At 38.8% G+C, this 24,083-nt stretch overlaps 1 protein-coding gene across 7 annotated transcripts in view; it reads right to left on the reverse strand.

Moving 5' to 3' along the window:
* synrg (synergin, gamma) overlaps positions 1-24,083 on the reverse strand; it is a 129,135-nt gene that overhangs the window by 69,454 nt on the left and 35,598 nt on the right. For 4 of the 7 annotated variants that reach the window (XM_072589787.1, XM_072589786.1, XM_072589785.1 and 1 more), the window contains 8 exons: positions 23,784-24,023; positions 21,777-21,854; positions 21,175-21,371; positions 17,104-17,358; positions 14,175-14,314; positions 10,204-10,319; positions 8,434-8,496; positions 4,967-5,947 (listed from right to left, as the gene is read on the reverse strand). In XM_072589787.1, the coding sequence (XP_072445888.1) occupies positions 4,967-5,947; positions 8,434-8,496; positions 10,204-10,319; positions 14,175-14,314; positions 17,104-17,358; positions 21,175-21,371; positions 21,777-21,854; positions 23,784-24,023 (2,070 nt within the window). The remainder of the gene's footprint in view (positions 1-4,966; positions 5,948-8,433; positions 8,497-10,203; positions 10,320-14,174; positions 14,315-17,103; positions 17,359-21,174; positions 21,372-21,776; positions 21,855-23,783; positions 24,024-24,083) is intronic. The other 3 variants (XM_072589791.1, XM_072589789.1, XM_072589790.1) reach the window with 2 other exon arrangements.

A 24,083-nucleotide genomic window follows, 5' to 3' on the forward strand; every position in this document is an offset into this window, starting at 1 on the left:
GCAGTATTTACAAAAACTATGCACTGCTGCTCCAATCAGAGGTTGTTTCTCTTCCACATGCTGCTGATAGGCTCACTACAAACTTATCAGCAACAAGCATGGGACTGAACCAGCAGCTTCTTACCCTTTCTTTTCAATCTATTCACAAAGACCACTTTCTCCAGTCATTTTGAAGATGTTGGGGATTGATTCACCTGCCACATCTGTCTACTGAGTGTTGTTGCAGTGTATCGTATAATTGGTATGCAGTGCAGCCTTGGTGTGTGCAGGTGCTGGTGGGAATGTAGTTTAAGGTGGTTAATGGGATGTTAAATAAGTAAGATTGCTTTCTCGGAGGAGTAAGCTTCTTGATCACTGTTGGAGCACACTCATCTAGGCAACTGGGTAGCATTTCATCACTCTCCTGGGATGTGCCTTGTGAGAAGACCCTGTGCCTTGTTTTTAATTTTAATGCATGAAACTTCTTCTACTCAGTGAAAAGTAATAAGGCTCTGAATTTTAATACTACTGCAGGCTACCTTGGCTGTAAACTCATTTCATCGTGAAATTGCACAGTCACTTCTAAGTAAGAAATTAGTTTGGAGGTAGTGTGCAGTTAAATGTGTGCAGCATTTCCAATCTCTGCCCTAGAGTCAGTGTTTATACAAGAGGTCCAATTACTTTTTTGCTCAACAGTAACCTCAAACTATTGATGGTGCGAGTTTAGCAGTAGTAATGCTGTTGAATGACAAGGAGGAAACACAGTTAAGTAACAAGGAGGGAAATCTATGGGAACTCACATTCTGCTCCTACAATCTTCTGAAATTTAAAAGTTGGCATTTCCTAACCACTGGCTTACGTAATCGCCTTGTCTGCTACAGCGACGATCTTTATTTAGAGCTTTGATCTGGAACCCGGATATCTTAAAACATAATTAAAAAGCTGCACTGTTGATAGCTGTTAAATGGAAAAAAACTGCGCACATTCTGTTCCATGGATCTAAACATATTATTTAATGAAGTGAGTATAGAGGGAGAGACAGAGAGAGAGCACATGTGCGCAAGTGAGGAGGAAGAGGACTGGAAAGGTGGGCGTAGGATAAGAGACGGGAAATGACAAGAGACAGAAGAGCATGTAGGGTGGGAAAAAATGTTGTAGTGAGTGGAAGTTTTAAAATCTAATGTAATTTCTACAGTATAACTGAACAAATGAGAAAATTACAGCACCAGCTGTAAATAATAATAATAATATAAATAATATGAAAAATACAGACTGCATGAAATTTACATGTTTTTGAATAATCCTTTACACTCATCTTCAACATTAGGAATTGTACCAAACTGCAAAATAACACTGCCAGTCTTCCAAGCAATGCAGCACTAGAGTTGTTATAAAGTATGAGAACCTCCCACATACAAGTGAACTGCATCCAACAAAAGACCATGAATCTAAACTCCATGTGACCAATACATTGCAGATTAGAGATTTTATTCCTTTGTGTTTAACAGCTTGAAAATCTAACTTCTAAACTCCTATTTTTATATTCTCTCATAATTTCAACTCCAACTTAAAGAAACTATTTGTTACCTGTTTAAATCTCGTAAGTAAGCATCCCATTTTAATTTGTTTTAATTTCTACACATTAAACTCATTTTAGTCATTGAAAAATGATAGGGATCCCTATTTTTAGAACAGCTTAGACTACAGCCCATTGGCCGCAAATTTATTTGATCACTAAATCACACATTTCATTACAGCTTCTGAACAACAAAATGTTTTGAAGCTGGTGTGCAGTTATAAAACAAAACCAGATATTAGGAAAGCAAATGGTATTTCATTGCAAAATGTTGAGGTGTAATTTGTAATGTGCACTATGCCAATCACGTAAAAGGTTAGTGCATTAGCTATGACCAAAATATACATGAAGGATCGGACTGAGGCACTTTTGGAGTTGCTAAGGTGTAGAAGATAAATCATTCCACTATAGCTGGTCTTTGTGTTTTTAAATACTGGAATAAAGAATACCTTTGCTTAGTCTTTCAAATGGTTTGTGCAACTAATCATTAGCCAGAGATCAATATTTTCAAAGCTGTAAAAAGAAACGGTCACCCATTGTTATTCTTGCATTCTACTGGCACCAGTCTACGAAAAGCTCATATGGAGCTCTGGTCATTTTTTTCCTTCTATGAAAGTATATGCTGACTTTAAGAAAGCAATTTTTAAATACATGCTATTAGTCTTTAAAAAGATCTTTCTGAATAGCACATTCCACACCAGCAGGGTATGCCAAAGCCAGTGAAACATTTTTGAAGTATAGTTATGGTTGTTTTGTAGCCAATCTGTGCACAGCGAGGTCCATGAACAATTGTTATTACACATTTACTCCTCATCTACGTTTAAACATCAGTTTCTTTTAAACTAATCTTTGACTGCAAAATGGTGTACAATCCATGATAATGGAAAGATTACACAATGTAGTATAAATGATGCAACAAAGTTAAATGCTTTGGCTGCACGATCAGAGTGGTCATCAATTAAGGTGCAACATAAAGAATAAAGTTCAAAAATTGGGAGAGATTGGAAACTGGTTGCGATAGGTGAATGAGGTATTGCTTATGCCTCCAACACTTGTAGTGAGGCATTTTGTAGGTAAATATTTAATTTAATCTACATCTAACAAACCAGGTGGCAATGGCAGCATAAGTGGTCTGTTGCAACAGCAGTAGGTGGAAAGTTCGTACACAACATTAACAGCTTGGATGCCACATCTGCAGTGCCTGCATTGTAAGAAACTTCAGGTCAGAGTTGTTGTGCTGGAATCCAAGGAGCAGACATTGCAAAGCATCAATGGAGGATACCATGCCTCCCCATCCCACCCCCAACCACTCCAATTTTATGTAAAAATTGCTGCCTGTGTAAATGAAGGCAAAATCTGCAGGATACACAAAAAACTGACAACGGCATGTTAATGCAGAACAATATCAGGTGAGGAAGTGGTAGTGGTGACCAGATGTAAAAAGGAAGCTGGTAGGGAGAAGATCATTCAGTCAAGGGAATACTTACCATACTCTACAGATACAAACATAACGTCTAAGGCAGTGTTTCCTCTAATATTTTCTACCACTGTGCAGAACTCAAAGTGTGGCAATATCTTCTAGAAGTTGAAGCCATACATTGGATGCCAATTGGTGCTCGCTTCCCAGTGGCATAACTTAGAGAGAATGATGGCCCAAGGTTGTGGTGTTTGGCAGATGTCAGTTAAGGACATCTGCGCAACACAAGAAGATGGTGGACTCTGGTAGTTTAAATACAAATAAATTATTCTCAAATGAACAGTGTTACCAACCATTTCTAATGTATGAATGTCCTAAGCTCATTAGGACAGTTTCAAATATTAAGTCTAACTGTGCAGGTGCACTTAATTGCATACTTGTCAGTTTTAACTGTTGATGTGCTCTGGTCAAAGATTGAAAAACTCAATTCTACTTACCAATTTCCCCAACATATTTCCACAGCCAGAAGTCTTCACTTGATAAACAAAGAAAATATTTACTTGCTAGTGGAATTAGGTACAAGGATTACTTCCATATTGCCATAAGAGATCAGCAGATCATAGTCTCGGCACTGTGAGCATTTGATTAAAAAATCTCTAGTCTCAATCAAGTCAAATTTTGGGCAGTCTTTCCTACTTTTTAAATAATCTACATAACTGTTTCCTGATCACCATTCAAATTTAGTCTGATATGTCACACGTGCACGGATGAAACAGTTTATAACCTGTTTTAAATAGCAACCTGGATATTTAATTTCTGGCACATTATTTATTCCATATTATTGTAACATAATAAGAGCATGTGTTTAAATGGAAGTACAGAAACATTGTGGGAACCATTTTGGCCTGCTTTCAAAACTGGTATTTGCTAAACCAGTCGGCAGACCTGGAAATCCTTCCTAACTCCCACTCAGCTTTGTCATATATTATGTTCGTATACATTTTTGTCCAGTGAGTTACTTGCATGTTACCATTCAACCCCAATTTGCAATCTGTTTTACCATCAATCCAACAGGCTGCGCTCAATTATTGTAACACAGGGAAAGTTCAAGTTTCCACCTACATCCAGAATGAAGCCAAAAACTCTTGAATCCCGACTATGTTTTAAAAGTAGTTTTGAACAGCTTTATAGAAATATAAATAATACTGGCCTTGGGTGAAAGTGCCCTCTTGAATCTCAGGATTAAAGAGAGCTGACTGCAAATTTGTGGGAATATTACAGTTAAAACTAGGCACCATGTTAAGGCACCATATATAAGTAGTCATGGCTGAATATGCAAAATCAAAATACTGTGGATGTATGTCCAAACTAAAAGAAAGGGAATATGCTGGAAAAACCCAGTAGGTCTGGCAGCATCATTGGGATATGGTTGCTCACAAAATATTAAAACGGAAACAGTGATCTGTAATCCTGGTTGAAAGGATGCAGGTAAAATAATTCAACTAATCCAGTACCAGCCAGGATGACAATGATTGTCACTCTCTGTGGAATTGTTTGTTATACTGTAATGGTTGACATGAATATTAGATATCTGCACAGAAATCGTGAAGATCATTTAGATCATTCATTGATTCAAAGTACTAATGTGAAACAACTGTGGCATTCCAAGTGGGAAAAAATATCGAAAATAACTCTGCTAGTTCAATTAACTGATGAAAATACAGTGGACAAAGGTACCCTAACAATTGAAGTTGCCCAGTGATAGCTCAAAACCAAGGGCATTTATTGGATTGCTCCACTAAGATTAACAACTTAGCATAATTATACTCACTAAAGAGCAGTGACAAACAGATCAAATCCCAACAGCCATAATTATACAGAATGGAACATTACATATAGAAACAGTAAATCATTGGTGCGGCATTATAGAAAGGAAACTGCAGTATGCAGATGATTTGGCTGTAACTACCAGATCAATCGAACCATTTCCTCACCTGTAACTGGAGGCGGCTGACCAATGACAGGTGGTAAATCCAGCGAGCTGTCAGACAACACATGCTTCAAATCACCACCAACCTCAGCTGACTTCATGTCAAACTGACCGGATAAGGCATCTTCTGAGTCCTCTTTACCAATACTACTCCCACCAATTGAAGGAAGGTCCAAAGATTTCACTGAGGCAGAGTCTTCTTTTGCCTGTTTAAAAGCAGAGAGTTTATCTACGAAAGCCTTGTCCGAGGTGCTGAATGCAAGGGACAGCTTGGTAACTGGGAAGTCATCCTCATTCTTTTCTTGGGAAAGGGAGGAATTGTCTTTTTGTTCCTCAAAGCCCATTATGGACCCTTCCTCAGGTATCTGTTTAAAGACATCATATTTGTCTACAGCAGTGGTTGAAGGTCGTTGTCCACCTTCTGCTGTGCCAAGTGAGGCATCAAAAGATGCTGTGAAGCCATCATTCTTCTCCTGCCTGAAAACACTATATTTATCATTTGACTTTTGTTCAGAGGATCCAGTGGTGTTGGAGCTGCCAAAAGCTATAAAATCTGCAAATTCATCCTGACCCCATCCCCCACCTGAAGTACTGCTGGCTGCTACACCAAAAAGACTGAAGTCCCCAAAGTCATCAGTTCCACCAGCAGTTTTGCTACTGGCTGTGGAAAAAGTACCAGATGATAGTGATGACAATGAAGATGTAACACATACAGATGAGGAAATGGATGATGTCACAAAAACTGGTGGAAATGACATAGAACTGCTCTCTCCAGTATTACTGACAGAGGTAAAAAGGTCCGTGAGATTGAAAGAGTCTTTAGGCTGTGTTACTGGTTGCGGTTGAAGATATGGCACCGAAGGAAATGTCGTTGAGAACGTCTTTGCTTGCTCTGATGAATCTACTGGTGAAATGCTGTCTGCAGTTTTGAAGTCTGTGAATCCATCATCATTTCCTGGTGATTTGAATTCTGCAAAGCCCTCCCCTGCAAACATACATCTTTTCAGTAACAAAATATCAGCAGTTAAGAATAGAATTCTATGTTTCACTTTTCACAGCACACAAACACAAGCATTTTCAAATTAGTAACTACGACCAAAGCACCAACCCATACCAAGCATGCACTGCCAAGTAAAACCCTGCATTGAACATACCACCATTTAATTTTTCATTGTAGGGAAGAGGGATGATCAACGAACCAAATTTAAATACCCAACCAGCCCAAATGTGGGCCATTATGTAAATCTGGAAAAAAGAAAGTGAGAATTTTAACCCAGCTTTGATGGACGAATGGTCTGGATATTTCCCATTGTGCATGCGTGGCAGCATTCTGCTAAGTATCTACTGAGCCCACACATACTGTCTGGTTCTGCTTATATGACAGCACAGTGGCAAACATTAGAACCCACTTTTGTCTTTTTAAGGAAAACATTGTGTTATTTAAATCTGTTTGAAATTTTAATTTTGCTACCTGGGATTATTTCAGTGATTAAAAGGATCTTGTAGGGACTGAGGAAGTGAGCTTACTACTTCTTAATACAGTACTTGAAATTAACTGTCAGCTTTTCCGGCCCAGGCAATTGGCTTTCAATCCCTACTTATGCTTCCAGACCAAATCGAACGACCAATGTGAGATAGTAATTATACTTTTAAAATCTGAATGAACCTATTTGGAGACCACATTAAGAGTTGGAAAACAAAATTTAAAAAACAATGTTGCATTGCTCCCCCCCCCACCCTCCGTAAGGTACTGCTTTCATGTAATGGACATTGAGTACCAGACCTCAACACTATCAGATAATGAAAGGAACTACAACTATTCATTCATCATTCAAATGAGCTTTCCCAACAGGGAATCAATTTATACTAACTGACTTTGTCCTCCTGAACTGTGGGAGATTGAAGCCAATTGTAGACACATGGTGCCACTGTGACTCAGCACAAAGCAAAGATCAAGCCTTTGATATATCTGATCTCTTTGCCTCAGCCTTTCAATTGGGAAGGCTGCCAAGCTATTTGGGAAGCTGCAGCTACATATTTTCAATGGGTAATCATCAACAAAAATGCACATACTCTCTTAAATAAAAGTGGGGGTGAGAAACAATAGAAAAACTCTCCTTTAAGATTGCAAATCTTCAGAATCTCGTTTTTGCTGAAGGCATATAGCACTTCTATCTCACAGTGTTTGAATTTTTGCGAAGTTGCAATGGTCAAGGTTTTTCACTTTGTGTGAAGAAATAAAAAATAAAATTAACAAAATGATCATAACCTAGATTTAGCTCATCTAAATTTCCAGATCCTTCTTCAAAAGAATAGTATCATAATGCTTTCTGCTTTTCTTGTTTCACTGGAGTTATAGTTTTTTAGTGTAAGTAACTGGCATGACCACAGCGCTTCATGACCTGAACCAAAGTAAATATTTCTTCCCTCCTCCAAAACTGCACTCCATCTTATCTCCCTTTTACAGTTGGGGAAGAGACAACCTGTTCACAGTGACAGTGGTAACGTGACAGTACAACTCTCACAGCAGTGTGGATGATATGACAGCAACTCAGGAAAACCAGCACTTATCAAGTTTTGATTTTGTCCGCATGGGAACGCCTTTGCAGTGCAGTTTTTCTTTCCCTTCCCTATAAGGAATCCAACATCAGAAGAGTGGCCAGAAACTATTTTCTGGTATTTTATGTTTAAATATGAATATCCTGTTCTACCCCACCTCAACTTATTGTTTTAAAATTGCATATTAAACAAAGGAATAAAAAAGAAAATAACACACTATGAAGATTTAAACAATTTAACTTTTACAAACAATTCAAATATTTTAACTGTAACAACTGAATTGAACATACAAGCAAAAACATACATAACATGTAAATAATTTTGCTCATCATCTAGATATCTAAGCACTACTGGCACACAGTACCAATTCTTAAAACTCATTTTCACTTGCGTTACTCTTTTGCAGCTGGTAACTGCAATAATTCATCAGAAAACAATGAAGTGGAAGGCGGGGATAAAGAGGAAGTTGAATGTGAGCATAGTTATTGCTCAAAATAATATTCTTGATCAAAAATCACATTGCCAGAAGGCAGTTGGGGGTGTCATGAAAAATGGGTTGTAGTGCTTCCACATGCACACTTTTAATCACACTTTGTCATAGTGCCCCATTATAATTACTGATTAGTGTTTAATTGCTGTACAGAGAATATCCTGACTTCTCGTCACCATTAGTTGTCAAGGGTGGTTATAATTCTGAGCTGACGAAAATAAACTTTGAGATGTAAAGTTTCAGGAAAACATTATTAATGATGTAAATTGCAGAGTAATCAGCAAGTCTACACAAGTTAAATACGCGATCAATTGCACTTCTTTAGGTAGTGTGAGGCCTCTCATACAAGGAATCCAAGTACTTTACTGACCACTGTTACTGTATGCATGATTGGCTCCAAACACTACTGTAAATCTACTCACCTGAGGATTTATTCTCTGCGCTCTGGCCAAGTTCACGAAAAACACTGTATTTGTCACCAAAATCTAAATGAAAATTTAAACCATGTCATAATAGATTCAAGTAGATTGTATCTTTTCACCTTATTGCATTAACAATGATGCACTGAAGTAATAACTCAGTGCATAATATGTTCTTAACTAAAATATTACAAACTCAAAATAATTGAAATGACAGTTTATAATACAGCATTAATCTGAAAAGTTCACACTTTTGTCGCCTGAAAATATCTTAGAAAACTGTGTTGCATGGTTATGTCATGGAGGCAGCCGATATTGGTAACTGCAAATAATAATAAATGCCTGAAAGGTAAACTGCTCCACCATCTCCCCAACTTGAGGACTGAACATGTGTAAACCAGAAAGAAACATACAAAGTTACCACAGATATCTCCCTACTAGAGAGGCACCTGGGTCAAATAAACATTGGGAGTCTCAATCTTGGCTCGATTTGCATTTCCATGTCCAAATTAATGTCACGATTCCATGGGGACAGCTGTGAGCCAGAATAATCAAATTTCTCAACACCCAAATGAAGAAATTACCAACAAGATTTCATTTTTTGTACCTTAAACACAAAACAGAACCAATGCAAAATAGATGCAAACCAACAGGCAAATGATAGTTCAAACAAAAATGGGAAATTTAATTCTAAATAGTTGTGACAACAAAGATTCAATTTAACCAACCACAATAATTTGCAAAGTTAAAAATCACACAACACCAGGTTATAGTCCAACAAGTTTAACTGGAAGCACACTAGCTTTCGGAGCTAGTGTGACATCCAATTAAACCTGTTGGACTATAACCTGGTGTAGTGTGATTTTTAACTTTGTACACCCCAATTCAACACCGGCATCTCCAAATAATGACAATAATTTGCAGCACACCATTCAGACATGTGGTACAGTGCAGCCCCACAATTCCATAACGTTTGTATTTATTCGTACTGGATATGTCAGGAATCCTATCCCCCAACTGCTTGCACCTCCATGTTTCATAGGTATGATCATCAACAAGGCAGTCTTATGAACCCTCTTCCCTCAGGTCACTACCGTCCTAATATCTCCAGATTTGCTTTCAATTAATCAATTAATAACATTGCAGCTGACAGTTTGGACCGCTGGTAAAACATGTAACTCTTCAGTATTTTCCAGCTTTTCACAAATGTAAGATTGTACATTTTAGATCAGTTTGCACAGGGCAAGATTTTATTTTAAAAAAAACACAAAACTTAGTACTATATCAAGTTTGGTCAAAGATATGTGGTGGAAAAAAAACCACAAGTAAATAATTACTTCTTGTTCAAACTTGTAATGACTGAAAAGATTGTTCTGTTCTGACTGTTCTATTTAATTAATCTGAAATATGAAATTAGAAGTACTAAGCAAATAACACTACACAACATTTTTTTTCGAAAATGTGATGCATATTTTAACTTAATTCAATCATCCATATTATAAAGAATTGGATGGGTGCATATTGCCTTTCTTAAGCACACAACTATCGTAATCCAGGGAAGAATTTCATTCATTACAATTTTTAAATACAGAGGAACCTCGATTATCTGAAGGACATGGGAAGGGAGTATTTCATTCGGATAATCGCATGCCAGATAATTGAATGCCCAGTAACAGTTTAGCCAGGCATCGGGACCATGTGATCTTGTTCAGATAATCGAGATTCCTCTGCATTCAACTTGAAAACGAAATAATAGACGAGAGAATACACTACCTGCAAAAGAAGAACTTTCTGCAGGCTTGTCTTCTGTCAAGTCCTTAAAGACAGCATATTTGTCCACTGAAGAAGGTGCAGAAGTTCCTGAAATTGGAGTAAGTAATGTATGTGTGCTGAAAGAGAGAATTGAAATAATTTTGTGAATAACTCAAGCATCACTGTTTATTAAAGTATGTGGAAGAACTTCCAGTAACTTTTTTTCCCCTAAAATTATAATTATGAGATTCATGATACAAACAAAACAAAAAAAAAAGCTCTCCCCACTTTTGGTCAATTTTGTAAGTGGGATTAGAGACCATATGTGCTAATTATCCCATTACTTCTTAAAAGAATTCAGCACCTCAAAAGGAAAACATTTACTTTGCTGCCCTTGGAAGGAAAAGAAGTGAAATCCCAAATGAAAACACAAGTCTCTAAATTACTTCTCAGCAATAAGGGAAAAACAAAATCAATGGTTCAAAGTGCTTATGTCAGAATGAGGAGCAGCTAATTAGCAATACCATATCAACAGTAAGGGAAAATGGTGTAAATCAAACCAAATATAAAATATATAATAATGAATGGTTTCAGTTATCATTTTATATCATTATCTTTGATGGAGGAAAATGTTTACCACAGTTACAATGTCTCACTTCTTAAATTAAGAAACAAAAAGAATAACTTAAAAGTTCTCCCTTCATGTTGTGCACATTACATAGCATTTCTTTAAAACCTCATTACATATAATATCGTTTGTTTACCTATGACTTCATACTAATTCTGGAGAGACAGCTTTTCACAACTCCTCAGATTGCACGTTCTCTTTTTGCACAGCTCATACAGCTCTGCATAGTTATAGAGTCTTAGAGTCAGAGATGTACAGCATGGAAACAGACCCTTTGGTCCAACCCATCCAGATATCCAAACCCAATCTAGTCCCACCTGCCAGCACCCGGCCCATATCCCTCCAAACGCTTCCTATTCATATACCCATCCAAATGCAATTTAAGTGTTGCAATTGTACCAGCCTCCACCACTTCCTCTGGCAGCTCATTCCATACATAGACCATCCTCTGCGTGAAAAAGTCTCTTTTATATCTTTCTCCTTTCACTCTAAACCGACGCCCTCTAGTTCTGGATTCCCCGACCCCAGGGAAAAGACTGTCTTTTTATCCTATCCAGGCCCCTCGTGATTTTGTAAACCTGTATAAGGTCACCCCCCAACCTCCGACGCTCCAGGGAAAAGAGCCCCAGCCTGTTCAGCCTCTCCCTATAGCTCAAATTCTCCAACCCTAGCAACATCATTGTAAATCTTTTCTGAACCCTTTCAAGTTTCACAGCATCTTTCCAATAGGAAGGAGACCAAAATTGCATGCAATATTCCAACAGTGGCCTAACCAATGCCCTGTACAGCTGCAACATGACCTCCCAACTCCTGTACTCAATACTATATCCAATAAATGAAAGCATACCCAACACCTTCTTCACTATCCTATCTACCTGCGACTCTACTTTCAAGGAGCTATGAACCTGCACTCCAAGGTGTCTTTGTTCAGCAACACTCCTTAGGACCTTACCATTAAGTGTGTAAGTCCTGCTAAGATTTGCTTTCCCAAAATGCAGCATCTCGTATTTACCTGAATTAAACTCCATCTGCCACTTCTCAGCCCATTGACCCATCTGGTCAAGGTCCTATTGTAATCTGAGTTAACCCTCTTCGCTGTCCACTACACCTTCAATTTTGGTGTCATCTGCAAACTTACTAACTGTACCTCGTAGCTCGCATCCAAATCATTTATGTAAATGACAAAAAGTAGTGGATCCAGCACTGATGCTTGTGGCACTCCACTGGTCACAGGCCTCCAGTCTGAAAAACAACCCTTCACCACCACCTCTTCTACCTTTGAGCCAGTTCTGTATCCAAATGTTCTCCCTGTATTCCGTGAGATCTAACCTTGCTAACCAGTCTCCCATGTGGAACCTTGTTGAAATCTACTGCTCTGCCCTCAATCCTCTGTTACTTCTTCAAAAAACTCAATCAAGTTTGTGAGACATAATTTCCCACACACAAAACCATGTTGACGATCCCGAATCAGCCTTTCCAAATACACGTACATCCTGTCCCTCAAAATTCCCTCCAACAACTTGCCCACCACCAACGTCGAGCTCACTGGCCCACAGTTCCCTGGCTTGTCCTCACCACCCTTCATAAATAGTGGCACCAAGTCAGCCAACCTCCAGTCTTCCGGCACCTCACCTGTGACTATTGAAGATACAAATATCTCAGCAAGAGGCCCAGCAATCACTCCTCTAGCTTCCCACAGAGTTCCAGGGTACACCTGATCAGGTCCTGGGGATTTATCCACCTTTATGCGTTTCAAGACATCCAGCACTTCCTCCTCTGTAATATAGCCATTTTGCAAGGTGTCACCATCTATTTCCCTACATTCTATATCTTCCATATCCTTTTCCACAGTAAATACTGATGTAAAATACTCATTTACTATCTCCTCCATTTTCTGTGGCTCCATACAAAGGCTACCTTGCTGATCTTTGAGGTGCCCTATCCTCTCCCTAGTTACCCTTTTGTCCTGTATGTATTTGTAAAAACCCTTTGGATTCTCCTTAATTCTATTCGCCAAAGCTATCTCATATCCCCTTTTTGCCCTCCTGATTTCCCTCTTAAGTATACTCCTACTGCCTTTATACTCTAAGGATTCACTCGGTCTATCCTGTTTATACCTGACATATACTTCCTTCTTTTTCTTAACCAACCCTCAATTTCTTTAGTCATCCAGCATTCCCTATACCTACAACTGGGAATATACTGTCTCTGGGCTCTCGTTATCTCATTCCTGAAAGCTTCCCATTTTCAGCTGCCCCTTTACCTGCGAACATCTGCCCCAATCAGCTTTTGAAAGTTCTTGCCTAATACCGTGAAAATTGGCCTTTCTCCAGTTAAGAACTTCAACTTTTAGGTCTTAAAGTTGAAACTTAGGCAGCATCATTCTGTATTTTGAAAGCCACATTCTTAACCTCATTTGAAATATTTTCGAATGAGGCAGAAGCCTGCAGTAGCACATTGCACCACCAATCATCACTGGCCCAACACCTTTCTCATTAAGGGGCACCTGGGTCAAATAAACATTGGGAGCCTCAATCTTGGCTCAATTTGTATTTTCGTGTCCAAGTTATTATCTTGTTTCCCATGGGGCAGCTGTGAACCAGAGTAATAAAATTTACCAACACCCAAATTAAGAAACTACCTTTGAACCATAAAAGATTTTTTTAAACTTTTAATTTTCAACCTAAGTGGAAATGGGGCTGATACTCAAATTTCTTTCCACCTTTCTGTCAATAAAGATACTTGAGCAAGATGCTCCAATTAGAATCTCATCATTAACATGAATTATAGCCGTAAGGGAGAAGCAGGAAGAAAACTAGGTGCTGGAGGGATGCAGTGAAGAAAGCAATGCATGGATAAGTAACCAAACAAGAACATCAAAATTCACAACTTATAGAAAGAACATGAATCACACGATGCAGAGAGTGTGTTTATGATGATGGGATGAGATGAATTACAGAGGAACCTCAACTTCCGAATGTTGATTATTCGCATTTCGGATTATCTGAACAGGATCACAAGGTCCTGACGCTAGAATAAACTGTGCTATCCGGCATTCGATTACCCGAACAAAATACTCCCCCGCCCGTGTTGTTCGGATAATCGAGGTTCCTCTGTACACAAATTGCTCAAGCTTGGCAAGGAGAAAGAAAACATAGCAAATTCAAAAGCTAATAACAGAGATGTTCTTGGTCTCCGAGTCACAGAATAGTGAAGAACAGAAGGAAGCCATTCAGCATAAGTCTGTTAACTCCTTTGAAGAAACAGCATTGGTGGGCTGTTTGGTTTATTATGTTGGCCACTGGAAATACCAATTGGTTAGATCTAACCACGAAGATAACTAGCTCATGTCAATAGGTCAGACCTGATTGTACTCTGTGAGATTGCAGTTTTTGATAAACTTCCAGAGGTTTCGTTCTTGAATCCCTTGAACGAGTCATCAGCTGTGTTAGGCTTGGGAGCCTCCTGAAACTCCTGGAAATCATCATCGTCAGATTTTGCAGGCTGGATAAAAGGGAAAGTTTTCATTTTTAACATATGTTAAACCTTGGAATTATTGTTCAGTTACTGCTATTGTATTGATTTGTATACTATTTTTGATTATCTCAAAATTTACTGGACATGTTCATAATGTAACCAGCATCCCACATGGATGCTCTAACCAGTAGTCAAAACACAAACAATTCATGAGCAGCTTGCAATTTTTTAATAAACAACACTGAATTAGATACTTTAGTCTTCACACAATTTCACCAGAGTCAAGATTATAGAGATTAAAGAGGCTGCAGTCCTAACATTGAAGGCTACCTTAAAATGGCAGTTCTTTGAGAAAGAACCAAGGAAATGTCTGAAACAGTCAAAGTGGCAGGTTACTGCAGGATCTGCTTGGCCTTTCTTCTCCTCAAATGCCGACGAACCAGCATCTTGTGTTTTTTTACTTCAAAATTTCTAGCCTGTTTCTTTTTTTTTTAAAAAAAAAGGCTGATTCACTGATTGGACAGAAAAACCATGGCATTTGGGCCTGTGCATTCCTAAACTGGTATCTCATGGATGACATCTCAGGGATTTAACCCTTTGACTTTCACTTTTTAATGAGGCGTGACATATTTAATTTAAATGAAGGGCTCTGAGATATCAAACAAGCTGTCAGAAGGATCTGAATGATTCTTTTAAAAATCCTGGTGAGTGACTCAAAATTAACATACTTGGTTTACTTTTATGGTAAACCCTGACAATTCACATGAACTGACAGTTGCAAACATTAGTTTAAGGAGTCTAGCCTCCAACAGACATTCTTATTAAAATATCTGGTGCTGTGAAAAACACCTTCGCCAAACAGCTAATCATTTAAAACAAAAGTTCTTAACTCGAAAATCTTAATGTTTATTTTTTTAATCATGCTTTTCATTAAATAGTCATTCCTTTTTCCAGTGATAACCACATAACTTATTTCTTCTGGCTGAGCTGCATTGGTCTGCCAAAACAAATCAGAGTCCTTGAGCAGTTACAGCAGTTCAAAACTAAAATAAAACTGGAAAACACAAATGTTTAACACAAAAAACAAATAAGAAAACAAAACATACACTGGTGGATAGGGAAACATCAATCAGGATACCCAGCTCCTGATCAGTGCCTACTAACAAAAATTGTATGGGTGTGAGGACAGAGCATGAACAGGATTGGGTTCAGTCACGAAGGACAGTTCAGCAGCAAGTAGTTCCATGTCTGGGCTCAATAATAAAAACAACTCTTTATGTAAGGTACTGCAATGGCTGTCATTATTTATAGAATTGCACCCAAACACAAAGCCAACGATTTCAGAACAGATGCACTTCCAACAAGCTGACATGAAAAGCTGACAAATGATGTCATAATTTCAAAATGTTTACGAGAAGTTAACACATAGCTTTCAGAGCTCAGTCAGTAATTTACATCGTACATCATCATACATTATACGACAGTACATGAACGTGTGACAAGGTGCCACACAGGAGGCTTCTGAGTAAGATAAGGGACCCATGGTGTCCAAGGCAAGGGGCTAGCTTAGATAGAAGCCTGCTATCTGGCAGAATGCAGACAGTGGGGATAAAAGGGTCTTTCTCAGGATGGCAGCCGGTGACAACTCCGTAAGGGTCAGTGTTGGGACCACAACCCTTTACTTCATACATTAATGATCTCGATGAGGGAAATGAGGGCATTCTGGGTAGGATTGCAGATAATACAAAGGTAAGTAGAGGGAAAGATAGCATTGAGGAGGCGGGGGAGACTGCAGAAGGATTTAAACAGATCAGGAGAGTGGGCAAAGAAGTGGCAGATGGAGTACAATGTGGGAAAGAGAGAGGTCATGCACTCTTCTAGGAAGAATAAAAGCAGGGATTATTTTCTAAATGAGCAGAAAATTCAGAAGTCTGAAGTGCAAAGAGACTTGAAAGTTCTAGTCCAGGATTCTCTCAGGTTAAACTTGCAGGTTGAGTCAGTAGTTAGGAAGGTAAATGCAATGTTGGCATTGATTTTGGAATAACTTGAATATAAAAGCAGGGATGTACTTCTGAGGCTCTCTAAGGCTCTGGTCAGACCACATTTGGAGTATTAATTGCAGTTTTGGACCCCATATCTCAGGAAGGATATACTGGCCCTACAGCAGGTTCAGAGGTGGTTCACAGAATGGTCCCAGGAATGAAAAGCTGAACATATGAGAAACGTTTGAGGACTCTGGGTCTAGACCCGATGGAAGTTAGAAGGATGAGGAGGATCTAATTGAAACTTATAGACACTGAATAGTCTGGACAGAGTGGATATTGGGAAGATGTTTCCATTGGTAGGAGAGACTAGGACCAGAGGGCACAGCCTTTGAGTAAAAGGAAGACCTTTTAGAACGGAGGTAACGAGAAATGTCTTCAGCCAGAGAGTGGCGAATCTATTGGAATCTATTGTTGGGCATTGAAAGCTTTCTTTCCTTTTAGCTTTTACTTTTGTAGGTTTTTGAGAGTCAGCTGCAATTGTGCTGTTCAACTTTTTCAAAATTCTATTCTTGTTTCTATTTATTATCTCAAGTGTATTAGATGTAGAAGGGATTGCTGTGCAGTACAGAATACTGAGTATAGGTGAAGCGACCTGCTGTATATTCATTAAGGCCAAGGTAACAGGATATTACACACGATTACCTCAGCATGTGTCCTTATTTTCGTTAGTAATTTATAATACTTTCTTAATCAGTTCTAATCACAGAATTAGTGTGCTTTTGATTCTAATTTACTGTACTTGGTGAACAAAAAATGGCTGCATAAGAATACCTGGCTGCCAGGGAAAGAAGTCACAAAGCCACTGGAAACTTGAGTCGTACTGCCACCTACTGGTACAGGAAGATTCATTCCGACCGCAGACTGGCCTGGATGAACAGACATAGATACATTTCCACCAGCTGGCACTGACATCATAGGTTGCTGTGGCACTGAAGTAGGCAAAGTCAATGCAGTCCCACTTAACGTAGGAATTGGAGCAGATGGAAACTGGTTGAGATTTTCAAGATTCAGTGCAGGTATGCCTCTCTGGCAGTCAGGGAGAAAAGAAAACACTGACTATTAGAAAGTAGAATTAAAATGACAATGGACAAATTACAAACATTTTCCCCCACAATATTCCAGTATAAATGCAACCTTATATCAAACCAGGCTTCTGAAATTTCCAATTGAATCTGGTTACTTACCAAGCATAATACTTTACATAGTTAACAGGCATAATTAACTTACATAAAGATCGCCTATCATAACGGCAATCTTATGTCAGTAATTCCATTATTAATTATTCACTGTCATGGGTAAGGACTGCCAGGTTACTGATTAGTTGTAATCTAACACTTTTTTCAAAAGGAAGACTATACATGTAATCTCAATTTGAGAAAAATGTTATGAAGAAAATTCAAACATCATCAGAAACTGTTATATATAAACAATAGGTGACAGGAAGTGAAAATTTCATGAATTTCATAACATGTACCTCATTTTATTTTGCACATCAGATATTGGTTATGTTGCTTTCCCAATTTACTTTCTCCAAACCTATCTTTTCTTTCATTACTTGCTCTATTACAATCTCTCTCTACCTGCACCATCATTTGTTTTGTCATTTAGTCTCTCCTGCCTTCCACCCTATCCCTTTATTCTTGCCTTACTCATACTCCCCCAACCATTTTGCTGCTTTGCTGAGGAATGGCTACATTTCCAGGAAACCCCGCAGAGATGGGTAGATAAGCTGAGTATTTACAGCAATTTCTGTTTTTCTCAGATTTCTACCATCCTTAGTATTTTCTTGTTACATTCAAAAAGATTGTGGATTGTAAATAAATTGGATAATTTCACCCAATAATCTGTGGCAAGATGGTAAATATCAGTCAACAGTTCCTCAAGATCCAAATGAACACCTGAATCCATAAGACATAGGAGTGGAAGGAAGGTCATTCGGCCCATCAAGTCCACTCCGCCATTTAATCATGGCTGATGGGCATTTCAACTCCACTTACCCACATTCTCCCCGTAGCCCTTAATTCCTTGTGACATCAAGAATTTATCAATCCCTGCCTTGAAGACATTTAGCGTCCCGGCCTCACTACTGCACTGAGCGGCAATGAATTCCACAGGCCCACCACTCTCTGGCTGAAGAAACGTCTCTGCATTTCTGTTCTGAATTGACCCCCTCTTTTTTTTTAAGGCTGTGCCCACGGGTCCTAGTCTCCCCGCCTAATGGAAACAATTTCTTAGCATCCACCTTTTCCAAGCCATATATTATCTTGTAAGTTTCTATTTGATCTCCCCTTAACCTTCTAAACTCCAATGAGTACAATCCCAGGATCCTCAGCCGTTCCTCGTATGTTAGGCCTACCATTCCAGGGATCATCCGTGTGAATCTCCACTGGACATGCTCCAGTGCCAGTATGTCCTTCCTGAGGTGTGGGGCCCAAAACTGGACACAGTGCTCCAAATGGGGCCTAACCAGAACTTTATAAAGTCTCAGTAACACATCGCTGCTTTTATATTCCAACCCTCTTGAGATAAATGACAACATTGCATTCGCTTTCTTAATCACAGATTCATCCTGCATGATTACCTTTAGAAAGTCCTCGACTAGCACTCCCAGATCCCTTTGTACTTTGGCTTTATGAATTTTCTCACCGTTTAGAAAGTAGTCCACGCTTGTATTCTTTTTTCCAAAGTGCAAGACCTTGCATTTGCTCACATTGAACTTCATCAGCCATTTCCTGGACCACTCTCCCAAACTGTCTAGATCCTTCTGCAGCCTCCCCACTTCCTCAGTACTACCTGCCTGTCCACCTATTTTCGTATCATCAGCAAACTTCACCAGAATGCCCCCAGTCCCTTCATCCAGATCATTAATATATAATGTGAACAGCTGCGGCCCCAACACTGAACCCTGGGGACACCGCTTGTCACCTGCTGCCATTCCGAAAAAGAACCTCTTACCCCAACTCTCTGCCTTTTGTCAGACAGCCAAGCCTCAATCCATGCCAGTAGCTCACCTCGAACACCATGAGCCCTCACCTTACTCAGCAGCCTCCCGTGTGGCACCTTATCAAAGGCCTTTTGGAAGTCTAGATAGACCATATCCACTGGGTTTCCCTGGTTTAACCTACTTGTCACCTCTTCAAAGAATTCTAACAGGTTTGTCAGACACGACCTCCCCTTACTAAATCCACGTTGACTTGTTCTAATCCGACCCTGTTCTTCCAAGAATTCAGAAACCTCATCCTTAATGATGGATTCTAGAATTTTACCAACAACCGAGGTTAGGCTAATTGGCCTATAATTTTCCATCTTTTGTCTTGATCCTTTCTTGAACAATGGGGTTACAACAGCGGTCTTCAAATCATCCGGGACTCTCCCTGACTCCAGTGACTTTTGAAAGATCTCAACCAACACCTCTGCTATTTTCTCAGCCACCTGTAGCCCATCGGGGCCAGGAGATTTTTCAATTTTAAAGACCTTTTAGCTTTTTTAGCACTCTCTCTTTTGTAATGGCAACCATACTCAACTCTGCCCCCTGACTCCCTTTAATTATTGGGATATTACTCATGTCTTCCACTGTTAAGACTGACGCAAAGTACTTATTAAGTTCTCCAGCTATTTCCTTATCTCCCATCACTAGCCTTCCAGCATCAGTTTGAAGTGGCCCAATGTCTACTTTTGCCTGTCGTTTTGTTTCTTATGTATTGAAAGAAACTTTTACTATCATTTCTAATAGTACTGGCTAGCCTACCTTCATATTTGATCCTCTCCTTCCTTATTTCTCTCTTTGTTATCCTCTGTTTGTTTTTGTAGCCTTCCCAATCTTCTGATTTCCCAGGGCTCTTGGCCACTTTATAGGATCTCTTTTTATTTGATACATTTCCTGACTTCCTTTGTCAGCCATAGCGGTCTAATCCCTCCCTGGATAATCTTTCTTTTCTTAAGGATGAACCTCTGTACTGTGTCCTCAATTATACCCACAAACTCCTGCCATTTTTGCTCTACTGTCTTCCCCGCTAGCCTCTGCTTCCAGTCGATTTTCGTCAGTTCCTCTCTCATGCCCTCATAATTACCTTTGTTTAACTGTAACCCCATTACATCTGATTTTGCCTTCTCTCTTTCAAACTGCAGACTGAACTCTACCATATTATGATCGCTGTTTCCTAAGTGTTCCCTTACTTTAAGATCTTTTATAAAGTCTGGTTCATTACATAGCACTAGGTCCAAAATAGCCTGCTCCATTGTGGGCTCCATGACAGGCTATTCCAAAAAGCAATCCTGTAAGCATTCCAAGAATTCCCTTTCTTTGGATCTACTGGCAACATTATTTACCCAGTCCACCAGCATATTGAAGTCCCCCATGATCACCTTGACCTTGCCTTTCTGACATGCCTTTTCTATTTCCCGATACATGTTGCGCCTCTGGTTCTGACCACTATTAGGAGGGCTGTACATAACTCCCATTATGGTTTTTTTTTGCCTTTGTGGTTCCTCAATTCCACCCACACAGACTCCACATCATCCGACCCTATGTCATTCAGTGCCATAGATTTAATTTTGTTCTTAACTAACAAGGCCACCCCACCCCCTCTGCCCACCTCGCTGTCTTTTCGATAAGTTGTAAATCCTTGGATGCTTAACTGCCGGTCCTGAACCCCCTGCAACATTAAGTATCGAATGTTCTCCATTCTAAATTTGAAAATTAAAAAATGCATTCAGCAATCATCTGATTCAGCAATTCAAATATTCTGTAATATAACAGTTCATTTGAAAATTATAAAATAAGCAGTCCAACAGATTGCACATAAATTAACTGATTTTTAAAACTGAACAATGTTACACTACCTGAGACATAGCTATCATAGCCAATACAGTGTACAGCTCCTCTTTCGTAAGTTTGCCTGGTGTTGCGCGATTGGCAAAAGCCCATATCTGACCCAGCATCTCCCTTGGCAATCCAGACGAGAGAAGAATTGGGTAAAGCTTTGCTGTATCAATGCCCGCTGGGGTAAGAGTAGCTTCTAGAACTTTCTTGTAGAGTTCTGTTTAAATAGATTTTGTAAATGTGCACATCAGGAATGCATTTGAACTCAAATAAATATTCAAACCCCAGCCTCATGCATTGCGCTGAGTTGCAAGATCAGTAAATCTACCCATAACTCAACAACCATGATATCACTGCAAACATGATACAATTAGGAATACTGGGGAATAGGAGGAATTTACAAATCACCAAATTCAGAAAGTGCGTGCAGCTTTAAATTATAATTAACTTGCTTGGGATACACTACATATAGTTAGATTGTTTAAATGTGTAATTGTCATGAAATGAAAACTGTGAAGTCAGATCACACAACTGGATATTATAAATTATGAATACTGACCAACTACCAGCATTAATCACCACTTTCAGCGAGAATTTTAAACAATCATGAAGTGTACTATACCTGGGACAAGACTGTCATTGAAAAGCCAAGGTGGTAACATTGGCTGAATTGTTTCCTGTGTAGGGTACACTCCTACACCTAAGGAATAAAATAAATAAGTTACATAGTAACATATAAATGACATGCGCGCGAGTCATGACTCAAAAAGTACTTTTAAAATGAAAGCAGCATTGTGGCATGTTCAATCACCCTGCCGGGCTCAGATTCAGAATTTCTGAAAAATGTTCAAAAAGAATAGTTAGATGAAATAAAAGGTGTTTGAGTTCTTTGTTTTTAGTAAATTGTAAGAATACTACATTTATCAGTTTCTTTCCCCATTGGCTGACAAATTGAAAGTGCAGGGATCAAGTGTAGAATATTTCATTAAAAATTGTGCAAGAACCTGTTATCACTTCCTAAGGGAATTCAGTAAGTTACTTTTTGAAATGGGAGCCAGTGTGTTTCTCTAAAGGTGCCAGCCCCTGATCTGTGCCCCACTGAATTCATGCAATTCTCCATACTCCATAGACTCCAAAATCTCCTCCAATTTTACCCTGAAACAACAGGAAGTACAAGAATCAGCACAATCACTTTCTCTTCTGGCTTTCACCTGACTTCGACTCAGTGCACCTCCACAGCATTGCTGATGAGGAACAAAGAAATCTCAGACTCAAAATCACACCCTTCATACTGTTGTGCTGCAACCTATTATGGTAAGGAGGCATCAATACACTGCAACCCAGTTCTACTTTTAAAATAATTAAATTGTCTGCTCAAAGAATTTTGAGACATGCTTGTACCCATAATATGCAAGTCTGTAAATATAGTTGCATCACTAGATTACCGATCGGATCCTTTGTCAGAGAAATTTGATTGATATTTTTATAAATCTGTACTCTGGGTTCCCTCACTAAAACTTGGAAATACCAAAATCAATGAAATCTGACAAGACTTCAATAATGAAAAGGAAATTTATGTTTTACCTAAAGTTTCCGGTGAGTAATGCCTGAGAAATAGTAACGTGAACGTAGAGCTTAAGACACAGTAAATGAGTGCCAATTTGATAATCTCGTTACATTAAACACAAGTAGTGGTATACCAAACAGAATACTTTTGGTGGACATGTACTGAATTATATGTTATGACAAAATCGAGATCATCATGGTAATAGACATCTTAATTTATCCATGTCATTTATTTAGCAAACCTTTAAATCATTTGAGGAGAAATATTAAGAAGGGAGTGCTTTTATTAATGAGAGGAGATGAAGCAGCTACAATCAAACACAAACCACATGCCGAAGCTTGGCCTTAAACTCTCCGGCAGCTAAAGCTTTCAAAAAAACACATACCTTCTCATGTCAAAGCACTTGCAAAATTATTCCAGACATATTTGCTAAGAATTACAATTCAAATACTCTGAAGTCAACAAACAGAAGTTCAATAGAAGATATTTTATTTTAAAATCATTGAGTCAATCAAACATAAATCTCAAGAACTTTAACTAAGAAGAAATGCATTCATCCGTGAACTGCTGCACATCTATAATCAATACACCAAAACTCAAAATCCAGTCAGGAACACACTGCACAGATATTCAATATAGAGATTTATCTAGTATTACCTTTGCAATTACAGCTCCAGAAAGAAATTTACTGCAAGACATATTTATATTTTTCTTTGACTAACAAGAGCACATGCAAAATCTAAATATGACTTGCAATGTAAAATGCACCTTATTTTTATTGATATGTTGATGAGTGACTTTATAGCAAGGAAACCTGTTTTACACAGCTGTAAAGCAGCATTCCTTGAATGAAGTTCAATGGCTGTTGAACAGCTTTGAGTTATAAAGGCCTGTCATTGATCAGAAGTAAATCATAATAGATTACAAAGACAACTGCATGATAAGAAAAGTTCAAGAAGGAATGTTGATAGGTTAAAGAAATTGAAAGTTTTATTTTTCCTGATTTTGCAGAATCTTGGCAAATGATTGAAGAAAATTAAAAACAAAAGCAAGTTTGCTCACCACTCTCTTTGGCAGCTGTCTCTGGTTCGGGATCCTTTGGCCTGTCTGTTGTGAATACACCAGCGAGGTTTTCAGTTTGGATGGCCCAGTTACAGGCCTTGGCACTGGGCTGAAACTGAGTTGAGACTGAGGCTTTAGACCCAATGTCAGCCAAGGGTTGAGACTGGTTAAATTTAACATTTGCCTGCTTAGGCATGCTGAGATCACAGGAAGCAAACATTTTCTCCTCCAATGAAGGGCCTAAATAAACAGGAGGTGGAAGAAGTGTTTCCTCGCTTAGTATAGCAAAAAACACAAACG

This window comes from Chiloscyllium punctatum, chromosome 19 (assembly GCF_047496795.1).
Source record: "Chiloscyllium punctatum isolate Juve2018m chromosome 19, sChiPun1.3, whole genome shotgun sequence".
Taxonomy (NCBI): domain Eukaryota; kingdom Metazoa; phylum Chordata; class Chondrichthyes; order Orectolobiformes; family Hemiscylliidae; genus Chiloscyllium; species Chiloscyllium punctatum.